The 16,705-nt window shown below is 37.3% G+C and overlaps 1 protein-coding gene across 1 annotated transcript; it reads right to left on the bottom strand.

Moving 5' to 3' along the window:
• Positions 1–1,474: 1,474 nt before the first annotated feature.
• LOC118570688 (membrane cofactor protein-like) lies at positions 1,475–2,452 on the bottom strand. Its single transcript, XM_036169353.1, has one exon. It carries the CDS (start codon positions 2,450–2,452, stop codon positions 1,475–1,477), a length of 978 nt encoding a protein of 325 aa, XP_036025246.1.
• Between the last annotated feature and the right edge of the window lie 14,253 nt (positions 2,453–16,705).

Below are 16,705 nucleotides of genomic sequence, written 5' to 3' on the forward strand. Positions count from 1 at the left end.
TCCTAGTCATATTCCTCTCAAAGTATCTTTTTTTCTGACCCAACTGTGAATACATACGTATGTATGTATGTATGAATATATGTATGCATGGATGGATGTGTGTGTGTATGTTTGTATACATAAATGTTTAAAATGAAAGTTGTAAGAATATGATTTGAATTTAAAAGGCAGCCACCTTTATCTGCCTCCTATCCTGCTCAGAGAGATTGTCTAGATAGGAGGAGAGGGATGTCCTGTGTGAACATGAACACATATGAACTATGTTCACGTCTCTCATCCTTAGAATGACAAGTGTAGAGTATACAAGGTAAAGTTGCTTTCTGTGAACTATATTGCTTGACTTTTAGCATTTCAGGAGATGAACTGATACTCTGGATCTGAGTGCTTCTAATAGAAAGCTGTTGTAAGTAGACTAGATTCTGATACAAGTTGAGTTTGAATTTGCTCTATATGAAACTACCTACTTATTGATGACATGTTTAAAATAAGATATCTGTGTATTTGAGATGGGTTAGAACCACTCATAGGTAGGTCTTAAGGTGGGTTACTGAATATATGAAATTTTCTTTAAGTAAAACATGAGGTCGAGTAATTTCACTTGGAACCATGAGCCAATCGTATTATGGATTTCAGGCTGTGCTAATTCACAGATGTACGCATCTAATTCTAAAATCTTACTGGACTTTTAAACTCATTTACTGATGTTTACTAAGATAGATACAAGTACCATATGTAACATTTAAGCTTCTTTAAATAAGTAATAATGATATTACAAAAGCACAAAAATGAAAAAGAATGTTGCTGATTAATTTATGAAAATTTTACAATATTCTTAATCAAGGAAACCAAACTTGTCCTAGTATTACATTTCAGAATAAAAGTTGATGCAGTGTATTTATACTTGTAAGTGCTGTCTTCAATGAAAATTGCATATAATGTTAGGATTTTCACACATAAAAAGAATGAACATAAAGAGTTAGCATTGGTGTTTGTGCAAAAAAAATCCTCAAATCCTCATTTATTAATGAAAGATAGTGTTATTTTGAACTGCATAGTGCACAGATCTTACAATTTTTATGCACTAATACTGCCAAAGATTGTGTGTGTGTGTGTGTGTGTGTGTGTGTGTGTGTGTGTGTGTACATGTTTTATTTAAGGGTAAATAGAAAATATGTTCCTAACTCAACTTCAAAAAGTATCAAAGAATAACGACATTCAAGGCACATTATGCTCCCATTACATTCCCATTATGACTGAACAGTTTCATTTACAAGAGAGAAATTACAGAATAGTTATTGTATATCTGAAAAATTTTTAATAGAATTAAAAAAAATAAGAATATAAAACAGTATGTGGAAACCATTCAACCTGCTGTGCTTAGAATAGTTAATTTGTTCTGGCAGGTGACATTTTCAGTTTATTCCTCTTTTCTTTCTCCTTCCTTTGAGGATGTTTCAATAGCTAATGCAAATTACTATAGCTCCAACACGGCCATCATTATCAGCGAAATGATCCATCCCTTTGAATCTCCAAAATCAATTGGTCCTCCTTTGGTAGAGTTTGGAACACCTGTACTGGAAGGTGTGGGAGGGGGAGGAGGTGGCTCGCTCCGACAGGTTGGAATTGGTGGCTGCCATGTACTATTACCCTCACACATGACGGTGTCGCTCCCATGGAGGAAAAGCCCCTGGTTACATTCAAACATAACCCTTGCTCTATAGGAATATTTCTTGCTGAATCCTGACGTCTGTCTCCCATTTTGAATCACGGGACGTGGACATTTGACCACTTTGCACTCAGGAGGGTTAGCACTCCATAATCTGTTTTCAGAGCAATAAATCTGGCTCTCACCAACAAGTGATAGTTCATCCTTGCCAGAAACACGGTTACATCGGTAAGTTGCCACTTCATGATATTCAAATACGTCTTTGTGACTTGGGGAGAATTCTCCATTTGTTATATTTGGAGGTGGTTGACAGAAAATCTTTGAACATATTGGGGCTTCAGCACTCCACTGTACCTCTGAATCTGAAGCAAGAATACAATATAGAACTCCCTCACCAATTAAGTAAAATCCAGGATTGCAAACGTATTGAATTTGTGTACCAAACTCAGAACTTCCATTCGGGAAGTTTACTTGGCCATTTATGGGATCACCTTGCCTTGGACATGATTTTTTGGAACAGGCATTCTTTGAAATGGGTGACCACTGGCCGTTTGCAGTACACACACTGGAGATGTTGAAAGCAGGTTGTCTTATGAATCCTGGTCTACATATATATTGTACTTGCTCCCCAACCCCATAACTGGTTTTAGGACTGCCTTTGAGCTTCATGCTTGTAAACGTTGGTGGCTTACCACAGGCGTGAGAAGATGTAGACAGCAAGGTTACAAGGACGGTCACACGAAAGCACTGAGCAGAAAAGTGGTCTGGGAGGTGTTGGAGAGGCATCCCGCTAAGGACTGAACAGGTCAGGCTTTATGTAAACGAGCTGAAAAATACGCAAGTCTAGGGCAGGACTTTCTCAGTCTGATTACTATACGCAACAATCCCTATATCCTCCTAACGTCAAGGCTAGAGGATTGATGGGCGTGGCCCGGCCACGCCCAGGAAGGAAGTCACCAAAAGTACTGGCTGGCCTGCGTCTATCAATATATCAACCAAATCTCACTGAAAAGTGGATTTGGGTTAGTTGTCTAAATCTGCAGTGTTTAATCTTTGTTCATCAGCAAGGGGATTTATTTTTGAAGATGGATTCCTAGATGACGTATTACTGGCACTTTCTGTCTGACTTTGTCCCTAAGCAAACCTGAAGAAATTATGTGTGTGCATGGAGTCTATTTGAAAGATTACAGACTGCTCAAGTGCGGGATTTGGGGAAATGGGATTAAGATAGAAGAAAGGCAAATGTCAAATGCTGTAATGATGATGTTACCCCATGGCAGCAGGGAATGAATCCTGCTGTGAACCCCTTTGGGAGGCTATCACAATGCCCTTAGAATCAGCCTACAGAGACTGCACACCTGGAACAGTAGAACTCACGAAGTACTAATGATTAGTATTTGCTTCCCTGGACAGTTCCAGGTAGATCAACTCACCCCCATGCCTTCATGATATGCCTCCTTCTTCAAGAAAATATTTGCTTGTAGCATGCAAGGATCTAGCAGAGAGACAAGCCAACATGGGTTGGCCTAATTGACTGTGGTTTCTTGATCACAGCTTTCAAAATTCCCTCTCTGCCCCAAATTTAAGTTGTCTGATGTCAGTGCCCATTTATTTATACCATGTTCCTTTTGTTTTTCCAGTTCTTCCTCATTTTATTTGTAATAAATCAGCCTAAAAACATTTTTTGACCTTCCTTGTGTCCTTGTTTCCCCCTTTTAGGGTTTTATTTATTTATTTTTATTGAAAATTATACAGTATTCTTATCATGGTTTTCACTCCCTCATCTCCTTCCAGATCCCACTTCCCCACACATCCAATTCCACTCCCTCTGTCCATCTCTCTTTAGAAAATAAATAGGCAAATATAAAAAGCAAACACACCAGAAGAAAAAAAATAATGAATAAGTAAAACAACTGAGAAAGCACAAGAAACACTCACTCACACTCAAATGCTCCTAAAATGTGGACTTCACCTCTACTGAGAATGTTCTCAACATAGATAATCAATTCAAATTGCCAAATTAAATCATTTTTTGTTTATTTGAATTTACTAATGACTCCTGTGATAAATTCTACTGAATATTCTGTAAAACATTTCTACTGGTATCATTCACAGAGCATATGTATAGTGTCACCTCTCCAACAAGCTTATCCCCTCATTCTCCACATATCTGATTCTTTGGTTACGTTTGTCTTGGTAATTCACATCATCTACATCCTAAGTGTAAAGATGGTACTTATTTCAGACATCTTCATATCATCTATTTCCCACGCCTAACCAGTCTTCCAGATTGTAATTCCTGGAAAAAAAATCCCTTTCTGACGATACACAATAAATCCAAACAGGATATATCTTTGACTCGACCTGGTTAATCTTTGGAAATTACAATCTCCCTGAAGAACTTGAAGATGCTGATATTGTCAGTGAATATCTCACATATTTGAGGACCTGGTCACTCTTTTTAAATCTATCAACAGTTTCTTCCTTGTTTTCTTCACTGCAGTGTAGTTGACAAAAATATATATTTACCATGTACAGTATTATGTCTTGATATACACTATGAAATGATTACTATAATGATATTACTAAGATATTTACCACCTCATGTAGTCATGATTACTGAATTTTATCTAGCTTCTTCTGTCTGCCTAATATATTAACATATGGATCATTGTCATCCTGTTGATACAGTATATTATATATATATATATATATATATATATATATATATAAAACTATATATATTAATTAGCATATAGCTTTTCCTATCTTTGTAAAAAGATTTATTTTAATTCTATGTGTTTGGGTGATTTGCCTATATGTATGTGTATCACATGTGTGCAGTGCCCAGAAGAAGACATTGCGTCCTCTGGAACCAGAGTTACAGACAGTTGTGAGCCAGCATGTGGGTGCTGAGAACCCAACTCAGGTCTTTTGCAAGAGCAACAAGTGTTCATAACCACAGAGTCATCTCTCCAGGCCCTCTCTTACGTTTGCTTTCTCTTTAAAGGCTACCTCATGTCAGAAACCCTGGAGATGGGTTTAGGGTAGTCATTGGAATTCAATGTCCTTCTTACTCAGTCTGTTTTTCACTATTAATCGGCTCATTTAATTGGCTTATTGAGGGCAGGCAGCTAAATCTGGTTTGTTGGTACACAGACTGTGACCCCTAAGTCCAGGAACAGAACTAGCAATACAACTACTGAGTATGTATTTGTGGTTTGAGAAAAAGTATCCCCCAGAGGCTCATATATTCAAATTCTTAGTTATCAGAGAGTGGTACTACTTGAAAATCATTAGGAGGTATGGCCTTGTTGGAGGAAGCTTGTCACTGGGGATAGGCTTTGAGGTTTCAAAAGCCCAAGGCAAGCCCCAGTGTCTCCTTCTTCCTGCTGCTTGCAGATCCACGTGTAGAACTCTCAGCTGCCTCTTCAGTACCATGTTTGCCTGTGTACCACCATGCTGTTCACTATGATGATATGAACTAAACCTCTGATACTGTAAGGAAGCCCCAGTTAAACTCTTTTCTTTTATAAGAATTATTGTGGTCATGGAATCTTTTCACAGCAATAGAACACTGACCAAGACAGTATCTAAGGCAAGTGAAGCATGCATGTTGATGAAACCTTTGTATTCCATATTCATTGCTGGCCAATTTGCCAAGAAATGAGAAAAAATAATGACTAGTGAAGACAATGTATTGGATATATAAAACAGAAAAGATATTTTTAACAAAGAATGAAATGTTGTCTTTATGACACTGGGTGGGGGGACTGAAGATCATCGTATTAAGTGACAAGAGGCAGGGGGTGTGTTATAGGTCAGTGGTGCACTGTTGTCTCAGAAATGCAAGGCACTATCTAGGTCCCTTCTTCAGCAGTGCACAAAGCAGGTTGGTGGATGGGAATAGAGGCACAGAAAGACCAGTACTTCATGCTCTATCTCATAGGCAGAACCTTAAAAAGTTGATTTTTTTTGCAATATAGTTGAGTGTAGCATTATGTTTACCAGATGCCAAGGAATGTGGAATTGGGTTACCAAATTATAGAAATTAATAAAAAGCTTGTATTTGCTATTGTAATACATATTGACTATAAGTGAGAAGCTGACCATGAAGAACAAAAACCATCACAAATCTGTGTGAAAGAATTCAGAATGCTTTTACCATAAAGAAATAATAAATTATGGATAAGGTAAATATAAATAATCTGACTGGAATAATATGCAACATATATTGGTAGAAACTTTATGTCTCATTAATATGTACAACCTTTATGTGCCATATAAATAGAAACTTTAAAAAGAATAGTACATATTCTTAGTAGAATTCAGCAGTGCTATCAGGTCCCAGAACTTCTTTCATGGCAGACTTTTTAATAGTGATTCAATCTCTCTTGTTATTGATTTATTTTATTTTTCTGTTTCTCCAGAATTCAATCTTAGAAGGTTGCCTGTGTCAGGAATGTATCCATTTCTTCTAGGTTTTCCATCTTGGGGCATATAATTGTTCATAACCACCTTTTATGATCTTTTGTATTTCTGTGAAATCGGTTGTAATATCTTTTCCCATTTCTAATTTTATTTGTTTGAATCACCTCTATTTTTTGTATTTTAACTCTTTTTCCTCACTTTTTGTATTTATGTCAAAATTACAACTTTTTATATTTTGTTTTCATTAATATCAGTGCAGAAATATCTGTTCAAATATATCTCTCAACCCTTATGCCAGTGTTAGATGGTATTTAATCAACATAGTTATGACTCTAGAACATTTCCATCTTCATCATATCTATATCTATATAAATATAGATATATGAATTACATATTTTATTTTGGTGAATGTCATTTCATTTAAACATGAACATCATTTTGTTAAATAGGACATAGCTGGTAGTTATTAATTCCCTAAGCTTTTTATTTGGCTTGTTGTGAGGTCCAGCCTGGAGCCTGTGTTTGCAGACTGTCCTCCAGCCTGAGTCCACATGGCAGTCTGGTGCTCAGTGGTCCTAAAGCCTCTATCTACACAGGTCAGCTTAGAGTATTCCTGACCCTGGGGTGGGAGTGGGGACAAAGGAGTGGACAATAGAAAACTTTCCTTCTACTCTCTTAAGTGTTTTCCCCACCTGATTTCTGTCCTCTAACAAAAATGTTACATTGTCACCCCATGATCCCTTAGCTCTTGTGAAGGTACTTTCCTGGGAGACCTTCTACTCCACCATTACCTTAGCCATTTTGTATTGCTGCAACAGGATACCACATATTGGGAGATTGGTCCTAATCAGGAATATGTAAGCTTCCAGTTTTATAGGCTGGGAAGTCCAGAAATTCCTGGCATCTGGTGAGAGCCTATTGCATCAAAACATGATAGAAAGCATCATATGACCACAATGCAAAGGTAGGGTAAGAGAGGAAAGAAAGTGGGTGAGATTGTCTTTTATAAGCGGTGCTGTCCTGTGCTAAAGCCAGTACCCACAGCAATGACACTGATCCATTCATGAGGGCAGAACAGTTGCCTTATCACTTCTTGAGGATCCCACTTCTTAATACTATCCCAATGGCAGTTAAGCCTAAACATCAATTTGGAGGGAACAAATATACAAATCATGGCAGCTTTCTTATTAATACTGCACAGCCTATTTCTTTTGTCTGCCAATGCTCCTGACAGCAACTGTAAATTGTGCCAGCAGCTTCTTACTGAAGAACTCCCTGAGTACCATTGCTACTCCCTTATAAAAATGTCATTTCTACTTCTCATGCCCATGTGTTTGCATTACAGAATTGGAAACCCTAAGTGGAGTAAAATAAGAATGCTGGTGCCCAGGACCCTGTAGACAGCATGGATGCTGATTGTATTGTCACTACTGTTGTAGATTCCATCCACAAGAGCCCTTGTACATCTAGGGCTGTTGTACTAGCAAAGCCTCCCACATTATTCCTCATTTTCAAGATGTTGCATGACCAGAATTTAATTAGACCTTTGTCAGGTTATAGATACCTACTTTTTTTTCTTTCTCTTAGACAATCTTAGATGTAGTTGATATAATGGTGCAATGGTGGAACAAATTATGGCATTATGTACTTCTATTACATTGTTCTCCCAGTAGATATTCAGAAATTTTCTAAGTGCTCTTAAAATAGAAATATTCTAAGAGAATCCTAATATGAAATTACTCCCTAATCCCTGAGATGTGAAAAGTTCTTTTGCTTGGAACAACACAGTACTTCTTATGGGAGAGACTTTAAGACACAGTAATAAACTGTGGATGTGTCATTTTTCTCTTGGCATGACAGAGCTGTAGAAAACATACCAGTGTACTGGTATTTTTTTCATATATGTCCCACTAGAGGTGAAAGTATTCATATAACCTCTTTATCTTATATCAAACTGTAAGACTTGTGGTCACCTTTGGCATCCTGCTGGGTGTTCTAACCTATGCAAATGGCTTATGAGGCCTCATAGCCAGATTCAACATATGAACCCAACTTCATTCCAACATTCCATTGTTGTTTGCATAAGCAACCACTTAAACTTCTATAAAAATAGTAGTTTTCTTTGGTATCTATTTATTTTACAAAGGACAGTGACTGAAGTTTATCTAGAAAAATTTTAATGGGCTTCTGTATCAGGGAGGACATCTGGAAAGTGGTATAAGCCCATGTTCTATATTTTTATCTATAGACTTTTTTACATTGAAAACCTTACAATCATTTTACCTCAAGATCCTACTCTAGAACCATTGGGCATCTACTCAAAGCATAATCCATCCTACCATAGAGACACTTGTTCAACTGGATTCATTTCTTCTCTATTCATGATTGCTAGAAATTGTAAACATCCTGGATGCTCCTCAACAGATGAATGGACAAAGAAAATGTGGTACATTTACATAAGAAATATTATTCACTGTTAAAAGAATGAAACCACCAAATTCACAGGTAAATTGACAAGAGATAGGAACAAAGTGTGAGTTAACCCTGGCCCAGAATTATAAATATGCTGTGTATTTGCTTATATGTGGACATTCGCTGTTAAGCCAATGATAACTAGGGTCTAAAATATCTAACTATAGAGGTTACATATAGAGAAAGGGACTGGGGGTGATGGACAGAGCTACCTAGAAAAAGAAATGGAATAGATAGTTACAAATGGACAGACCTGGGGTGGGGGCAAGGGGATGGGAGGAGCAAGCAGGGAGGGGGACAGAAAAGGAGAACTAGGGATGGAATGTGGGGAAAGAGATTTAGATTTATCTTTTAAGCTCCAGTAGAGAGGCAGGATGGACATTTAATACAGTAGAAGCTTCCAAAATATATACATAGATGATGACCTAAGTGAAATCGTCAACTAATGGGAGGGATAAAGCCCCAACTGGATATTACCTGCCACCAAATGAAGCTTCTAGTCCCTGGATTGGGTTATATCTATCTGAGTTGTTGGCCTGAAGGATCCTATGGGAACCCCCAAAGAAGCCAAGCCATTGCCAAGACTATAGGCTGCTCTCTACAAACTGACAGTAAGACCTTGTTGCTGAAGACAACCCCTACACAACTCATTGAACATGGAGATGTCACTGGTTCTTCCATAGAGCCTTCATCCCTACAGGTTAGACTTCTTGGTACAGGAAAATGTTCTGCACACTACCAAAGGAGAAAGATAAACATTACCCTAACTACAAACCATTTAACCAACAGTGGTGGTCTGCCTGAAAGATATGCTAGTGCCACAGTTGTACAAAGTTTGTGGTAGTAACCCACCAATATCTGATTTAACTTAATGCACATTCCACAAGATTAAATCCCTTCCTTCATGGTTCAGGGAACCCTGCAGAACAAGAGACATAAAGAGGATAAGAGCCAATGTAGATGGAGGACACCAAGATAACAAGGCCCTCTAAACCAACAGGACTGATGCACATTTGAATTCACAGAGACTGAGGCAGCATGCATAGAGACTGCATGGGTCTGCACCAGATGGGATCCTAGAGTTGGAAGGAAAAGTGATCACATGCTCCACCCCAACCCAGGCTAGCTACAGTTTTTGTTTTCTGCAAGGCAGTCTCACTAGGTAAAGGATTTTTTGCTTGTTTTTTGTTTTTTCAAGACAGGGTTTCACTGTATAGCCTTAGAACTATCCTGGAACTCTATCTGTAGACCAAACTCACAGAGATCTCCCTGCCTCTTCCTCCTGAGTGCTGGGATTAAAGGCATACGCCACCACCACTCAGCATGAACTGCTCTTAGAGATAGGCTTCATGCTCAGCAGTAGATGGGCAACAGAAAATCAACTCAACAGCGTTTGCAGGTTTCTTGTCTCATGATGTTGTGTCAGGGCTTTTTTTTTTATTTTTTAAAAATTCATCTTTTTAAAAATTTTTCCTTACCCCCTTCTCCGTCTACCTCACCAAGTCCTTTGAACACATATTATAAGTTCCAGGTTTGTGTTTTTGTGGGATTCCGGAGAGTATGAGAGTGAGTTTCTGCATCTATGTCTGGTTTGGGTCCTTTCCTTGGACTCTTTTCCTTTTATTTGTTTGTTTTGTCCTGTTCTGATGTGTTTGCTTTCGTCTTATTTCCTTAGTATCTTTTAGGTGCCTGTTTGTTTTCTAATCAGAAAATGGGTAGACCCAGATGAGAGGGGAGGTGGGGAGAACCTGGGAGAAGTAGTGTGGAGAGAGCATAAATAAAAAAAAAAAAATCAATTTTCAACAAAAGAAAAAAAACATGGAAGCTTTAGGGCAAGAAACATATTTTATCTTGTAAACCCAATGCGCAATGGAAATAGGGGGTGTTTAAGGGAACTTGAAGAAAGTCCTGAAAGAGGAAATGAGCGAATACATGAATGAAACAGGCGGGACAGGTGGAGAGGCATGCTAATACGCAAAGAGAGGTGAAAGACTGACTCTCCCTGTCTGCATTTCAGTTTGTGCTTCTAGGATCTTGGAGGAGACATTTACAGAGTCCTAGAAAGGGGAAGGGAGGAGCGATTTGGAAAGCTCAGATGTTTCTGGGATGATTCTACACTTGGTTTGAATCTGTGTATGAAAATATCTAAACGTCTGAAACGGCCTCTCCCTGAGGCTTTAGGAAAGAGCTGGGTCACTTGTAATTTTCCTTAATAAGCACCTTAGAACAAATATCAAATATGTAGTGTATTGATATTTAAGTGTTAATTTCATTTTATAAATCCTTTAGTACCACATATCCCATGCCTTTTAATATCCTTGGCAATTAATTGAATGATTGCTTATAATATTTTTATGTAAAGAAAGGGTAAGATGACTCAAATAGAACTCAGGATTATGGGGCAGGAGGATTGCCAGGAATTAAGACTCATCTTCACTAGTGTATTCCTTCACTACATAGTGAATTCCAGGATAGCCTGAGCTACAGTATAAAACCTTGTCTGAAAGGCAGGAACAAACATAGAAAAGGCATGGTGGCCATGAAGAAAAATAACTGAGTTTCTGTAAAAATACTTAAAACATATTTGTCTCAAAGTCATTTGGATAATCTAATATTGCTTTGCTTCCCACAATATTTTCTTAGTACACAGTTAAACAGAAGCAAGTACTAGAGACTGTATTATCCAGTGGGTAAAAGACTTTATCTCTATTAAGTAAATGTGGTTTTAGAGTCTTTATTAGAAGTAGAATTTCCCTTGGTCATATTTGACCTAATAACCACATTATTAAAAAACCCTCAAAACATCTCAATAATAAAAAAAATAATTTTCTGGATGGCAGTGTTAGCCAAAGAGGACTTGAAGATCTTTATGCCTCACCATAAATGTAATATAGTATTTTACAATCTCTGCCACTGAAATTCAATTATTGAATTTTTTAATAAAGCACACCATCAGTAGGGGGAAAAATGGTTTAAGGCAAAGAAATTTTTTTGAAAGAACACCATAAACATTAGAAACTATTAAATTGTAAACACTCAAAGCTTATAAATAGGGCTTTATGGGAAGTCAATTTGGGCTCTTATGCTCGCTTTTATATTAAGGGCATTTGGTGCTACTCTCAATAATCATAAAAAGATATACTTGAAATTATGTGCTTGAAACCAGAGTAGTTTATTCTATTATCTCACCGAATTAAGAATAAAACATGGTGAATCAGAGGGCATGAGACAAGCAGTTCCCACTTTACACATGAGTTAATTATTTCTTATAGTTCTTAAAGTTCACTAAGTGGGGCTTCAGGAACATGGTGGTTGAAAATGTGTTTGAGATCACAGATAGCTAAGGAAGCACCTCAGTTGGAATTGGTTCTGTTGCAGTAGAACTGAGACTTTTCTATTTTAAAGCACAAGTTTCATGTCATTCTAATGAGCATATATCTGGAAACTTTTAAAATTGTTTCATACCATGTTAGGGTGCAGCATTCTGTAGTGCCAGTTAGGAATTATGTTTGTTCTACAACCCAAGATGGTGCTCAGAATACAACAAGGAGTAAGACAGATACCACTCCTGCTCTCAAAGAAGCTTCTGCATGATGAGAATGACACATAAGTCACATATAAAGTACAAAACCTTTTATCATTAAACAAAGAATTACAAAAGAAAATGACAGAATACTTGATCAGCAAATAAGGAAGAGTCTAACATGATTATGGTTTGGATTGGCCAGAAAATAATGCCAAGAATAAGTAGAACCTACTAGAGTAGGAGTTATTTAGGACAGTGTGGTAGGAGGTCCATAACACAAAAGATCCCGAAGTATAGCAATGAGTGGAGAGATGGCCAAGGATACTGAATTACAAGAAGCCAAAACCTTGACAGTAGATGAGACTAGACGGGAGTCAATGGAAAGTTAGTGATGATGTTTCTGTGTGTTGATAATGATCTTAGATTGTATGTTAAGGGCAACAGTATCATTGGAGGAAATTAGCAGGGAAGTCAGTCCCTCGACTGCTTCCACACGGCATGACAATAACTGCTCAGTTGAATCACATGGTCTGATGACTCCAGCTGTGGTGGCAAAGGCTGTCACTGGTTCCTCCCAAGTCCAGACATCTACACAACATTCACTGATAAGAATTATTTCTCTAACAGCCCACTTTCCCCCAATTCATTTAATAACTGGAAGGGGGAGGGATCGAAATGATGTAAATACAGTATTCATGTATGAAAGTCTCAAATAATATTAAAATTATTTTTCTGATCATCATTAAGAGAGTTTAGACATTTTATAAGGTAGAAAAAATTGAAGTCAATCCTATTTCAGTTTTATGTGTTTGATTATCTTTGATTTTGATAATTAGAAAACAATTGGATTATAACTTGCCTGTGCACAGGTGTAATGCCTTGTTCTTGATTTGCTTCTTGGGGCCACACAGAGCAAAAAAAAAAAAAAAAAAAAAAAAAGGCAGTCTTAAACTACTTGACTATCCTTCTTCTCCAGTGGAACCCAATTGTCCTCAGACCACTCTCCCTATAAGAGCTTCAACCATATACAAACTAGAATTTTTTTTCTATTACAGAGTAATATGTATGTCTCTCTGTGGGCATATTAATATAATATGTGCCGATGAATACAGTATGTACAAAATAATGGTCTATGCTTTTTTATATAAATTTTTGCTTGTACATACATGTATACATGTTTGCACGTGAATTGGTATGCATGTTTAGGAGGTTGTGGTCAGAGGTTGACATTAGGTATCTTTCTCCATGGTGCTTCACTTTGTATGTTGAAGCTGAATCATTAACTCATGGCTTAATAGTGGATCTTGTCTAGCTCACCAGCTTATGGTAGGAATACAACTGTATTTCTGCTTCCTGTTGATCATAAGCAGCCATCACACCCACTAGCATTTATGTGGATGCTGGGAATCCAAGCTCTGGTCCTCATGCATGTACAGCAGCCTCTTTATCTGATGAGATTTTCCACCCCAATGAGAGTTCTTTTAGGGAAAGTAAAAAGAGAGTTTATTCTTAGTCAAGTATGAGTGACCTGTGCCTAGAAACACAAGCATGATCTGCCATTGAAGAGGTTAGTTGAGATTTTGTAGCTGTCAAAAAAAGTCCTACATCTGTACAGTCAATAAACGCTGGTGGATGGTGAGCCACAGCAAAGCAGGATTATTCTACTTTTCACACTGGATCTGGATCTTCTGTCCTTTTAACTTTAGGGTCAAAAGGGACAGAATATATTATTCTTGGTGATAAATTCTAATACTGCTTTCTAAAAGACAAAATGATGAATCAGAAGTTGACAACAAATAACTGTTAAAGGGAGTAAGATATTTCAAGATAGCTTTGGCTGTAGATCTACAGCACTCTATCCCTATTCTGTTCCAGTCTGTTCCCGTCAGCCAACATCAAATACTTTGTAGATTATTTAATACAGACACACTTTCCTTATAGAATTTCAGTTCACAATAAGTATATACACATATACACATAAATATATATTCTAGTTTTTTATTTTTATCTCTAAAATAACAATTTAGTATCTAATTTTTATTAAATGTTTATTTCAATGAGTGTTTTCAATGTTTTTTTTTAATTAAAATCTGTTTGAAGTCTCAATCTATTATCAAATTTGTATTTTAGTTGTAAACAACTTTATAGATATTTTCAAAGCTATTTTCATTTATGGTCTTATAACAAACATGGCCAGGCAGCAGAGGCAGTATTATAGTTTCTTCCTATTTTAGAACTGCATACTGTAGTTTCTAGCTTGGTGTTAATTCTTTGAAAGTCTAGTATAATTCTACACTAAACCATATGGCTTTTTTAAGTTGGGAGACTTTTAATGATGGCTTCTATTATACTAAGAGTCATGGGCCTGTTTAAATTACTCATCTAATCTGGATTTAAGGTGGTATATAGCAAGACAATTATTCTTTTCTTTTAGATTTTCAAAATTCTTGGAGTATAGGTTTTGAAAGTGTGTTCATATAATGCTCTGTTGTTATGTCCTCCGTTTTAGCTCTAATGTTGTTCATTTGGATCGTCTCCTTCTACCATTTATTTAACTTGGCTGGTAAATTGTACTGATTTTCTCATGAACCAACTGTCTGATTCATTTACTCTTTCTATTGACTTTTTTGTTTCTATTTTGTTAATATTAGTGCTGCTTTGGTTATTTCTTGCCATCTACTTCTTCTGGGTATGATTTCTTCTTTTTTCTAGAGCTTTCAGGTGTGTTGCTAAATTGTTCTTATGAGACCTCTCTTTCTTTTTTCTTTCTCTCTTTCTCTTTCTTTCTTTCTTTCTTTCCCTTTTCCTTCTGTTTTTTTTTGGACTGGACATTTTATTTTATTATTATTATTATTATTATTATTATTATTATTATTATATTTGTGTTTTAATTTTACACATCAGCCATGAGTTCTCCTGTTCTCCCCACTCCCGCCCCCACCCTCACCTTCCCCCCAGCCCCTCTCCTCCATTCCCATCTCCTCCAGGGCCAAGACTCCCATGGGGATTCATTTAAACCTGGTGGATTCAGTACAGGCAGATCCAGTCCCCTCCTTCCAGGCTGAGCAAAGTGTCCCTGTGTAAGCCCAAGGTTCCAAACAGCCAGCTCATGCACTAATGTAGTCTCTTGGCATTATTAACTTGTGTTTCAGAACTGCCTTCATTGTGTCCCGGGTATGCTATGTATATATTTTCATTTAATTCTAGAAATTCTTTAATTTCTTTCAAAATTTCTATTGTGACCTATTTCTCATTAGGTAATGAGTTATTCAGTTTGTATAAATTTGTTGTTTTTGATATCTGCCTTTCTGTTGTTGATATCTGCTTTTCACCTAAGGTGGTGAGACAGAATCCATGTTTTTTTGTTTCAGTTTTCTTGTATCTATTCATTTGAGGACCTCTATCATATATACCAAGGGTATTTTAAGGTCTTTGTCTTGTACAGCTTCATCTATGTTGCAAACCTCAGGGCTTCCTGTAGTACAGTTGCTGAGCTCTAGTGGAAACATGTGTCTTGGCTGTTATTGTCTATGTTTTTATGCTGGTGCCTAGATATCTAAGTTTAGGGAGATTGTAATTCTAGGTGCTGATAGCTAGTTATTTCTTTGTTGGGTGGGAATTTTGTTCCTTAACTTCTGTTGCCCTCTTTGCTTCTTTGTGGTATCTGTGTGTTATCTGGTAGGGAATTCCGAGATCCTGATAGGTAAGGTCACTGGGGGTTCTAGGTGAAATCTGTTTCTAGGTTTTGGAAGCTGACACTTAGGAATGGGGATGGGCTAGGAGAGGAAGGAGGAAATCAGGGTGTTCTACCAGGATTCGCTAAGTCCCCTGGAAATGGGGGCACAGAAAGAGGAGAGGCCACAACAGATAGTCTGTTATAGAGCTTGGGATGAGTCTGGGGGATTGGATTTGGAGAAAAGGAAGGAGAGAGGAGATCCGAAACTCCCTTATATTTTTCACTGTCAACTTGCTTCTCAGGCAGACTTCTATGGAGGATTCCAAGGGCATGTTGGGGTCTGGGATAAATAAATGAGTGGAGGAAGGGATGTTTGGAGGGGATGATCTGTGGGTTCCACTGGAGAATGGAGCAGGGAAAGAGGCAAGACTGCAGCAGGTGGTCTGCTATGGATTTGGGGAGGAGGCTGGAGGAATGGATTTGGAGGAGAGGAGGGAGAGCTGAAGATCTTCATTTAGTCTGACTCCTTCTCTGACTGGACTCTCATATTTTCACTATAGAAGCAGGAGAACTACTTAAATTGTTTACATTTTTAGTGGAGATGGTTGGGGGGTAATCGCTGCGATTAAGATTCCTGACTTTTGTTGAACTTTATTTTGCATGAAATATTAAAAGCTAGTTAAATTTTTAAGAAGTAGAGAAGTGATTCAATGAATGGGTATATTTCTATTGGAGTTAGGGCCTCAGATTTCAGATAGGCATTCTAAGCCCCATAAAGAACAAGAGGTATGGGTCTAGGATGTCATTTCATTGTAGGAAATTATTCAGTGCTACCGTTTTGCTTCTTTTTTTTGCTTCCTTATAATTATCAATAATTTCAGAATATTATTAATTATTAATAAAGGTTTTTGGTAGGACCTTTATTTACATTTTT

The sequence above is a fragment of the Onychomys torridus genome, chromosome 19, assembly GCF_903995425.1.
Source record: "Onychomys torridus chromosome 19, mOncTor1.1, whole genome shotgun sequence".
Lineage (NCBI taxonomy): Eukaryota > Metazoa > Chordata > Mammalia > Rodentia > Cricetidae > Onychomys > Onychomys torridus.

Excerpts from the sequence above, each read along its gene's own strand:
- LOC118570688 (XM_036169353.1), bottom strand. The coding sequence starts at position 2,452 with ATGCCTCTCCAACACCTCCCAGACCACTTTTCTGCTCAGTGCTTTCGT.